The 11,459-nt window shown below is 44.6% G+C and overlaps 1 protein-coding gene across 1 annotated transcript; it reads right to left on the bottom strand.

The window, feature by feature from the left end:
* Positions 1 to 5,770: 5,770 nt before the first annotated feature.
* si:dkey-12l12.1 (uncharacterized) lies at positions 5,771 to 8,965 on the bottom strand. Its single transcript, XM_049749529.2, has 6 exons — positions 8,804 to 8,965; positions 7,488 to 7,535; positions 6,632 to 6,742; positions 6,445 to 6,561; positions 6,221 to 6,292; positions 5,771 to 6,143 (listed from the first exon to the last, which is right to left on the bottom strand). Exons 1-6 carry the CDS (start codon positions 8,924 to 8,926, stop codon positions 6,102 to 6,104), a joined length of 513 nt encoding a protein of 170 aa, XP_049605486.1. The 5' UTR covers positions 8,927 to 8,965; the 3' UTR covers positions 5,771 to 6,101.
* Between the last annotated feature and the right edge of the window lie 2,494 nt (positions 8,966 to 11,459).

Here is an 11,459-nt window from a genome sequence, read left to right as displayed (position 1 = left end):
AGATCAGTAGAAGGCAAGGCAAGTACAAGGCAAGTACAAGGCAAGGCAAGTACAAGGCAAGGCAAGGCAAGGCAAGGCAAGGCAAGGCAAGGCAAGGCAAGGCAAGGCAAGGCAAGGCCATGGCAAGTACAAGGCAAGTAGAAGGCAAGGCAGCGCAAGGCAAGGCAAGGCAAGGCAAGGCAAGGCAAGTACAAGAAGTACAAGTACAAGTCAAGGCGAGGCGAGGCGAGGCGAGGCGAGGCGAGGCGAGGCGAGGCGAGGCGAGGCGAGGCGAGGCGAGGCGAGGCGAGACGAGGCGAGGCGAGGCGAGTACAAGGCAAGTACAAGGCAAGTTCAAGGCAAGTTCAAGGCAAGTTCAAGGCATCGCAAGGCAGCGCAAGGCAGCGCAAGGCAAGGCAAGGCAAGGCAAGTACAAGGCAAGTACAAGGCAAATACAGGCAAGTTCAAGGCAAGGCAAGGCAGCGCAAGGCAGCGCAAGGCAGCGCACGCAAGGCAGCGCAAGGCAGCGCAAGGCAGCGCAAGGCAGCGCAAGGCAGCGCACGCAAGGCAGCGCACGCAAGGCAGCGCACGCAAGGCAGCGCAAGGCAGCGCACGCAAGGCAGCGCAGGGCAGCGCAGGGCAGCGCAGGGCAGCGCAAGGCAGGGCAAGGCAGCGCAAGGCAGCGCAAGGCAAGGCAAGGCAAGTACAAGGCAAGTACAAGGCAAGTTCAAGGCAAGTTCAAGGCAAGTTCAAGGCAAGTTCAAGGCAAGTTCAAGGCAAGGCAAGGCAGCGCAAGGCAGCGCAAGGCAGCGCAAGGTAAGGCAAGGCAAGTACAAGGCAAGTACAAGGCAAATACAGGCAAGTTCAAGGCAAGTTCAAGGCAAGGCAAGGCAGCGCAAGGCAGCGCAAGGCAGCGCACGCAAGGCAGCGCAAGGCAGCGCAAGGCAGCGCAAGGCAGCGCAAGGCAGCGCACGCAAGGCAGCGCAAGGCAGCGCAAGGCAGCGCAACGCAAGGCAGCGCAGGGCAGCGCAGGGCAGCGCAGGGCAGCGCAAGGCAGGGCAAGGCAGCGCAAGGCAGCGCAAGGCAGCGCAAGGCAGCGCAAGGCAAGGCAAGGCAAGTACAAGGCAAGTACAAGGCAAGTACAGGCAAGTTCAAGGCAAGTTCAAGGCAAGGCAAGGCAGCGCAAGGCAGCGCAAGGCAGCGCACGCAAGGCAGCGCAAGGCAGCGCACGCAGGGCAGCGCAGGGCAGCGCAGGGCAGCGCAGGGCAGCGCAGGGCAGCGCAAGGCAGCGCAAGGCAGCGCAAGGCAGCGCAAGGCAGCGCAAGGCAGCGCAAGGCAGCGCAAGGCAGCGCATCTGTGGTCTCTTAAGGTTTCTCATTTTCCCTAGCTGGAGTTTTGAGGTTTCCCCTTGCCCTCTTGGGAGTTTAAGATCAGGGGATGTTTGAGAATATTTGCCATTTTTCACATGTCATGAGTGTTGTTGTTAGTCACCTAAATGTTGAACAGAGGCTGTGATTTACCGAAGTCGAATTTTTTGTTTGGCAGCCTCAGACATGGCAAATAAAAACTCTTGAATCTTGAACATTGTTACATAATGGAAACTGCTAACACCGTTAGCAAAGTGTGGAGTAGCACACTAGTTCTCATTTGTGTGTGCATTTGTTTTAGGATTCCACTATGTGTCAGCGAGCTGACACATAGTGGAATCCGCCACTGAGGGGCTGACACCGTGAGCAAAGCGTGGAGTAACACGTCGACAGACGATTTAAATGAGTCATAGTTGTTGTTCAACTATTCCTCTTTTTTTTTCTTTTTTTTTCATGACTGTAATGTAGCGTTGGCCATCGCCTGAACGCCGACGGCAGTTGCGCCTCCGTGCGTCAACTGGTAAGGAATATTGAACGGGACGACGCCGTCGCGGCGCGGCGCATCCCCCGATAAATAAAAATAGAATAAAGCCTTCACCGTGTTATGTTGCAGGTGCATTTGCTGTGCACCGTCCGTAGGGACGGCAGGCGGGCGGAGAATCGATTAAATCCCCGCGATCATTATCATCCAAGGTAAACGCTGACATTTCAGGCAGCCTGTTGTTTTTGACTGAGGGGTGTAACGCGCGCCGCCCAAATGCATACTATATGGACAGGGGGGCGCGGGAAACTCAGTGGCCGAAATGCATTAATGTTTGCCGCCAAAAAGCCTCGTCCGCTACCACTAGACTCGTGAGGGTGGGGGCCTTGGGTGGGTGGGGGTCGTGAGGCCGAAATGCATTAACGTCGCAAGTCCGGGCGGCCATTATTATTTGCCGCCAAAAAGCCTCGTCCGCTACCACTAGACTCGTGAGGGTGGGGGCCTTGGGTGGGTGGGTGTAGTGAGGCCGAAATGCATTAACGTCGCAAGTCCGGGCGGCCATTATTATTTGCCGCCAAAAAGCCTCGTCCGCTACCACTGGACTCGTGAGGGTGGGGGGCCTTGGGTGGGTGGGTGTAGTGAGGCCGAAATGCATTAACGTCACAAGTCCGGGCGGCCATTATTATTTGGCGCCAAAAAGCCTCGTCCGCTACCACTAGACTCGTGAGGGTGGGGGCCTTGGGTGGGTGGGGGTCGGTCGTGAGTGAGTGATTATTTCGTCCAGTTGGACTAAGAAAGCTGCAAGATATACATTGAAAAGTTGAAAGAATATTAAAAAATAAAATGTCACATATCCAGACATTTACAACTATTTGATAGATTGTTCAAATCCATATACCAAGGAAGACCTCAGGGTGTGTTGTCACTTGCCATTATATTTTCAGTCAATTAAGAGCAGTCACTGAATATGCTGATTTGTTTTTTTTTTATGCGTTCCTTACTAAATTCTCATGAGGTTATGCAGCAATGAATCACATTAAAGGAACCAATAATTATTATTTTTTGGTTTAATTAAGACGTCTTCAGCTCAGTAAAAATGTAATTTGTAGCACCGTGTTTTATATGTTTTGTTTTAAAAACATTTAATCAAATTTAGAGCAAGGTTCATCCATCTACTGGACTCATGTGTGACCATATTGGAACAAATCAATCTCCCACAGATTAATTTAGGCAATTGTGTCGACATTGTAATCAACGCTTGTTCCTGATTGGGCTAGTACATTTAATTGTGGTTAATCAAACAAATCGCTCCTGGATTTAGAGGTTTTGTTGTCACCTTAACTAAGTGATATTGACAAAGCAGGCAGCTGGAGGCTAAGTCAGCAATTTTCAGCCAAAAAATACTTCATTTTTTTGACGATAACATTGCCGTGGGAATATAAAAAACGGACAGCAATCTATTTGTGTACGTTTATGACAAATGTTGCATTTCATTTTTTTTTTCAACTTTAAAAAACAAACAATGAACATGATTCAATGCAGCAAGAATTTTAGGAAAGGCAACAGGAAAAAAAAGGGAATCACTATGTTTCATTCAAACAGTGACGACCACGCTTTAGATTATTTTATTTTATATAAGCAAAAATACTCCCACACACATCCATGCAACAGATGGACCATTTTATGCTTTCTTGTTTTTATGCTTTCATCACCAGAGCAAGATGAGTGATGCTTCTCTGACACCATTTGCTCGATGGTTTTTGCGGGCCCGGGGCACTTATGGGAGGATTGGTGTCAGGCGAAAAGAAGGGAGGGAGGGAGGGTGAAGCGAGGTTGAGGGAAGACAACGACCCCTCTTGTGTGTCTGATTGGATCGGAGGCGGCAGGAGATGAAAAAGGGGAACAAGACCAATCCAGCTTGAACGCGTGGTCACAGTACTATGCGGTCAGCTCCAAAATAGATGAGAGGGATTCACAGCGCGGCGGACACTGGAAAGGGAATACCTCGTCTTTACTGTCAATCACCACAAAATCACACAGGAAATACGCTAAAAACATTCGACGCTTTGATGCTAGGATGAAATGACAGTAAGATTTTGATTGTATAGTGAGGTTGGTTTAGGCTTCCATTTATACGGAGCGCATCCAGTGTCACATCGGTCTTATCCTCGTTGCCATCATTCAATTCGAACTGTCACGGTGGACGTGAGGAGATGTTAACGAAACCGCTTTGAAATACCGCATAGCCAATGGTTTGGCGAATCATCACAAGTCCCAAACTTGTTTTAGACTTGAATGCACGTCCAGATTTCATGTTGTTTATGATGAGAGGCTTTCGTTAACAGGCGACAAACACTTAAGCGGTGGTTTCTGGAGCCTGCAAAGCACATTGACCGTAAAGTCTGCTCACTACATTCATGCCATACGGGAAACTGGCAAATGCTAATGTCTTTGACCACACCATTTCCTAACACCGGTCGACTGTTTGTTGGCTCTTTCTACACCTAGTCACCACGACCCAGAAAAATTGTGTATGCTGGAACACTCTTTTCAACAATTGGCCCAGTCATGAAGGAATGGCTCAGTTTTAAGTTGTAATGACACTATTCTCCACTAGATGGAAGCCATCACTTGGTAGCACTTCCATCTGTTTATTTCTATTAGAGAAGAACTGTCTTTAAAATGCAGTCAGTATAACTATGGGCTCTTTTGAAAGTCACTCCCAAAGGCTTGTCTGACTTGTTTGTACCCTCACGTGTAAACAAGAACATACAGACATGGTCCTTTTGATCGTTTGTGTCTTCTAACTACAAATTTCAACCCTGTAGGCTTTGTCTACTTTCTTCTGACAGAGTATGTGGAAGGTAGAGATTTTTTTTTTTTACTATATATTATAATAATTATTGTATAATTTATTATTATTCTTATGTTTAGATTTTTGGGTGGTCTTAAATTTATCCAGTTTGCGCTAGCGCAAAAAAATACTGTTCACCTTTTAGTGCAATTTCCTACTACAGTTTGTGGAGGACACGAATTGAGGCCACATAGCTCTGGATGCCTGTGAATAGAAATAAGACCTTGGTTTTTTTGTAGAGCGGCACTGTTTTTGGCATCCCATATTTGTTTGTAACCAAGGCGACCGCTCACATCCTGCTAATCCAGGTTGTGTGATGACTCCAGTAGATCAGACGGAGCATATTCAGTATCACTAATGCGCTTCTGCTGGGAATAATATAGCGTCAGGTAATTCCTTCACTTGCATGGAAGAAGCCTCAAAAGCATCTTAATGGCCGCTTGCTTTGATTGGTAAACGACTGGTGGATGAGTCACGCAGTTCTTTGGTATCGCCTTGCAATGTTCTGCTCGTCAGATTGGCTCAGATGGGGTTTTTTCGACGATCCCCTTTTAGATATCAGCCTTGCGTGGTTTATTTCCAACCCATCACTCATTGGGTGATTTATTGAATCTCGGCTCACCCTGACGCTGTAAATAGGCAGAGTTGTTGTTCAAGCTCTGGTTAATGTGCTCGCATTGACGTCAGTGTCCTGCAGAAGCACTCCAGCCTAATCTGCTGGTCTGGACCACACTGTTTCCATTTTGTGGGCAAATGAATTAAAAGTGACATGAGATATTTGAATAGATGTAATATGATGCATGAAACAGATGGTCTAAACTGCAATTTTTCCCCCCCGCTACATCTGGTGCCCTCCCCTCTCTTCAAACCCTCAAGTGTACCTGCAACGTTGGCATCTGTAATTGGAGACTTTTGATTTTTGCTTTTATGAGGCAACTCGGCAGATGCCAGAGTGGCCAATGTATGCTAGTGTTTCAGGAAAGAGTACGCTGCATTAAGAACTGATATAAAAAGGCTTAATGGTACACTGAGTGTTCAAGTGTGGGCGTAGTCTCCCGGATAAAATCTGTAACGAGGCGTGAGGACACATTTTTTCCCCCCCAACTAAATCTTTATTGAAAACTCACAATAACAAAACATTTCTGCAAAAATATAGCCCTCAATATCTGATAAAATATAATAATCATGAAGAAAAATGCCTCATGCATCTTTTGCTAAGTGTTTTCATAACATGCAGGCATATACATATTAGATTAGCATATAATTGCTAACGGATCAATAGACTATCTTAGAGTCGAAACAGTCATGATGGACACACACGAAGCAATTTTCTGCTTGTAGGTTTGTTTCCTTCTAAGATCTTTTCCTGTGTATGCTGACTCAACCACCATAACAACATAGCACTATTCTATTATGGTCTTTATGCTTCTTTTGGCTCTTCCATTCTGTTCTGCCGATCTCCCTGGACACAAAACACACATCTTATGAGAATGGATGTTTTGGACGGAGGGAGAAAATGACGTTAGGATGATGACTCACCAGGACAGAGAAAGTCCCAGTGCGACCGGACTTGGCCTGCTCGTTCTTCACCTGTCTTCTCGCTCGGATCACCTGAAGGAGAAGCCCATCGTAAGCGTTCATATTTATGTTTCGAGAGCCCTGCGTGTGAGTGAGATCACTGGCTGTGTACATTGATCCAGCCTGCACAACAAGGCTCTTTGCCCCAGCTGTGTATGGACTCTGGGGTTGTCATGGAGACTCACCTGTAGGGGGTTGGCTTTCTTATCGTTGCTAAGGAGGGAAAAGGAGCCGACGCGGGATTTACGCTTGTTCTTCTTCTTATGCGCCGCTGGAGCCAAGTGTCGCCTGGACCTGTCAGCCTGGAGGAGGGTTGACACGGCAATTACACGCATGCTTGCACGTATGCACACAGAAAGTGTGTGGATTTACCTGGATGAGAGTGTTTGGAAAGCCTTTTACAGTGAAAGCGCCAGGAAGGTTGGCGTGACTCGGGTGGGCGTGGCTTCTTCTTTCCAACTGTCTCTTATGCCTGAATAGAACCTACAACGTGACACAATCATCACGCATGTGGATTTTTATATGACCTGGAATGGCACCAGCATTTATCTAAATCCCGTTTGCCTTTATTAGCCATCCAAGTCCATTTATTCCACAGTCATAAAAATCTTTTCCTGCATTTTTCATTGATCAGACCATAAACAAGGAAATGTTATTGATCCCGCCTGTACCTTAACAAATGGACTGTCAGCATGAGAGGCAACAGATTTCCAATTTGAATTTTGCGGTCAATTTATTACACTGCTGCTGCTTCTTGGCTTCATCAATAATTCATTATTTTCTGCAGAAAAAAAAGGATCCTTCCTTTTCATCCCTCGCTGACCTGAGATCAAACCTATATAAAATCATTGACCTTCCCTAGTTGTGACGCTGTGATTGCCCTCGACCTACATCGCAATGATTGTGGCCATTTTTCAACACATCGATGCATGTGGCTTATTTGTCGCTGACATAATTGGAACATGCATCATGTCATTTTGTATTTCCAAGCTGCCATGAAGCCAGATTGCTCATCTGGGCTCCACCATGTTTCCATGGTCACACCGCTATAGCTTTATGGCAACTACAACATGTATCACTGATCTCATCTTAATAGCGTTGATGTCGCTGTTTTGCATTTTACGGTGTGCAGATGATTAAAATCTGCAAGCAGGCTGTACTTAATTTCATTTTCATCTTCACATTTGAGAAGGATGTTGACAGATGATTTTGAAAAAGTGGCACATACCTGTTCTTCACTTGCAGCTAATGGCCGCGGTGGGGCTTGATCACTTGCCTGAGAATAGAACGAGAAAGTGCATATGATAAATGATAGCATCAAAATATTCGATATATTTTTCCTTAACTCCTTTTTAACTTCAATTTAAACCTCTATGTTATGGCTCAAATTTTTTTGCACACCATAATTACCTTTCCAATAACTCAAAGTTCCTTAAGTTCCCCACCCTATATGAAAATTCTTCCACGCGGGGCAGACAATTTTTTTTTTTTTTTCAACTCTTGCAGCTGTACAAGTCATAGCCCAGATGAGGAGAACTTTTATGGACAAAACACTACGACTTTGCGTAAAAAAAAAAAAAAAAAAAAGCTTAACCGCACGTTTGAAGTCAAACAGCCTGCGGCCACATGAAACAAAAACGAAACAACACCAAAAAAAAAGGGATTTTTGTTCCATAGCGGGTTTATTTTGGGTGTTTTTGGCATTATGGCTGTAAAAACCATTACAATGAGATGCTGTGCCAGTATAGCAATTTAATGATATGTTATTGCTTTTCAGGGTTATTTTGTCTGCTGCAATCTCAAAGCACACTTGACCGCTTGTGTTGTCACAATAGCTGCCTCTTTCCAGGGAGTCCAATTGAAAGAAAAATATATGGACACAAGAACATCCACCAAATTTAAAATGAAATCAAATATTGGTGTTTAGAGTCGTAACTCTTCCATGAAAGCTTTCTGTGAGATTTCAGAGTAAGTCGGCATTTTTGTAGCTGAGCGGAATTTACGAGGAGATTCTGGAGCAGAATCTTTTGTTTATGATAGTTTGTGCTTGACACAAAATATAAATAAATAAATATAAAAGAGGCCTTCTTCAAAGTGAAAAGTGTAAAACAGTCCAGAATATAACCACAGTTGTGTGTCCAAATACTTTTGATCATATAATGTACATTCCATCAGACTTTAAATATTCCATGAAAGTTATTTATTTATAAGATTAGATTATTGGATAATTTTGACTCTTTAATGCATTAGAATGGTTTATATTATGTACAATATGTCACACAACACTTGTACCTTAAAAAGAAATAAAATAAAAGCACTTTTTTAAATTAGGGTTATTTCAGATTTGATTCCAGATTTAAGTGACTAGAATTAATGTTCATATAACTGGTTTGATTGTGTCCCCTTGATTTAAGAATGTTAAATTGATATCATGAAACATTTTCAGAATATGATCCCGATGCAGGAAAAAAAAAAAGGTTTTGCTGTGATGATGAGCGACCTTGACAGTCATCTTCAGGACATCGGTGAGAAGAATAGTCCTACCTGCTCGTCAGCCGTCTCTGTGTTGACGCACGAGTCGGCCAGGCTTCCTCCCGAGCAGTCAAGCGCATGAGACAGCAGGCTCGCCTGCAGGCAGAGCAAACACAGCCACATAGTAAAGCCCATGATCCAGTCTGGAAGTCGAGTGTTCCCAGCCCCTGTCAGCTCCTTACTTTATACTCTCGGCTCCTCTAATGAGAACCAGATGCTGGGAAACATGCATCCATGCCAGCTTCAAGTTCACACAGACACGCAGCCCACCGCAAGCCAGGCGCTCCACGCCTGCAGCCAGTGGCCTGCGGTCCAGCACAAACATGTTCAGGAGCAGCCCCGCAACTACCACCTTGACCAAAATACGAGTTCTCAACTCAAACCATCAATTGTGAATTTTAACAATCACAGCAAATTAGTTCCCACATATATGCCGCAGACAGGTAAAAAAAAAGAAAACACCCAAGGGCTGGATTTTATGACACCTCTGCTTAAACAATAAAAAAAAATCGTGTTTAGTTCCCTCAGCATATGCAGACGTGTTTGTAGCTTAATTTCACTTCAGGAAACCCAATAACCATTTGGAAAATTACATAAAGTCTTAAAATGGTTACCGCGTGAGTCACATTAGCAGATTTATACATTGTGGAAGCACTTAGCACACCTTATGTGGGAGTCTTTACAATGTTGCCTGCCAGAAAGAATGTATCTCCTGGATGGGCGGGCAGAAGGAGGGAGGGAGGGAGGAGGGGGCGAGTAGCGATGAATAGGCAGCTTGTCTAAAAGGTGTGTTACACGATGGAAGGAGTGACTCTTGGAGGATAATGTCTTCAAGCCTCCAGCAAGTTTTGGAAATGTGCTGCTGAGAAAAAGGCACAAACTAAATTTGTTTAATTTCTTCACCGGGTTAAGCCAATTGTAAAGTTGACATATCGGTGAAAGACGTGCTTGTTATCCAACTCCCACAATTTCCCAAAGGAGCTGAAAAGTTATGCGGAGATTGTTATTGCAAATGTCTCTCAAGCGAGACCGCAAGGATGAGGATGGATGGAGGGATGTTTAAGCCTGGAGACAAAAAGCGAAAGAGAGGGAAGTGTTCTTGGCAGTCAAGGACAGATAGGGAGTGATTTTGCTCAGTGGATCATTTTGGCCGGAGTTTGTATGAAACGTAAAGCGATACGATTAGCCTCGTGAAAACAACACTGAGTCTATCTGAAGCCTTGCCATTAAAATGTCTTATTAGAAATATCCCACGCTATGAAATATCCCAATAGGAAGTCATTCCGGGCCTCCCTCTTGTTCTGTTTTTCATCAGCGAGGAACTGTCATTGTGAAGAAGATGACGCTCTGCGGCTAGCACGGGCTGACGTAAAAACGTGACTCCTCAGACTGACGATGAGATGCCATGTGTAACACAAAGATGCATGTGTGTGTGTGTGTGTGTGTGAGGGTGGCTAGACAAAACACAGCTGTTAAGCAGTGGTTAGGAAACAACATTTGGGTCACATGACTCACGCTCATGATGGATGTTTTGAATTAGTGGAAATATGTTCTTCATTGCGACTAATTAAAGGCAAACCCTTTTGTCACTTTAGGGACATTTGCAGATGCGCGCTCATCTCAAATATAGTAAATGACTCAGAGGTGAGGGGAACTTTAATAGGTGTTCTGACCCGGTTATCGAAAAGCATTTGTCATGACCCATTTGTTGAGATTCCTGTTTACTTTTGATGTATTTTTATTCCTGCTTTTTTAATCCGTGTCTAATGTAGTCGACTTGTTCCACACTCTGATTCTGTTTGTCGTATAAATTGATTATCAGTCTTCCCTAACAAAGTACCACCCAGTCGTGCTGCTGGGTTCGGATTAGATTAAATGTTTAACCTAAAATGACATCCGGCTCTTTGGTTTATTTATCAACATAAAGTAGGCAACTTCTCCTAAATGGGCACAATATTATCTTGAGCAACACAAAAAGATGATTATTTAAATCACTTGTGTGTAGCGCTATTAATTTCACGCTGCTTGGTGTTTATCATCATGTTAAATCCAACGATGAAAATTCATAAGGATATATGCCATGCTAACCTTGTAGAGGATTTTCAAAAAAAGAAAAAACAAATCAGTGATGCTTTCCTAAGCATTTCTAGTTCCATTTAATACCTCAAAGTGTCTACATCACTCCTGCAGTCAAGCGTGTTCATTTCATGGCACATCAATTCCATAAATTCAAAGTAACAACGACTCGGGGGTGTGATCAACACCTCGGTGTGGTTTAAAATAGTAGCGGCGAGCCAATCGTATGCTGCCAACGCCAGGAAGTGGGTCATGAGCATGTGTGAATATGACCCGAAATAGAAAAGTGCCACACTGTTGGAATCACGGGGGCTGCACTCTTAATACATCGGAGCTGGCGTAAAAAAATTCCGCATGCATGTTGAACAAGGATTCCAAATGAGATCATGTCAACCAACCATTTCCATGCATACCTGAACAGCTTAACGAAGCAGTGATTCAAACAGGAAGGTTCTAATTAAAGCCAATTTGTCTTTTCTGTCATGACGTCATGAGCAAGCACAGGGTCACGGCCTCTCCCTATCTCTCATTTATATCCCATCGTCTCTCAGCTCTGGTTACCATGGCAGCAAGCGGTTGTATTCAAACAATG

Source organism: Syngnathus scovelli, chromosome 18 (genome assembly GCF_024217435.2).
Source record: "Syngnathus scovelli strain Florida chromosome 18, RoL_Ssco_1.2, whole genome shotgun sequence".
NCBI classification, from domain to species: domain Eukaryota; kingdom Metazoa; phylum Chordata; class Actinopteri; order Syngnathiformes; family Syngnathidae; genus Syngnathus; species Syngnathus scovelli.
This window is presented reverse-complemented; position numbering and strand designations above follow the sequence as displayed.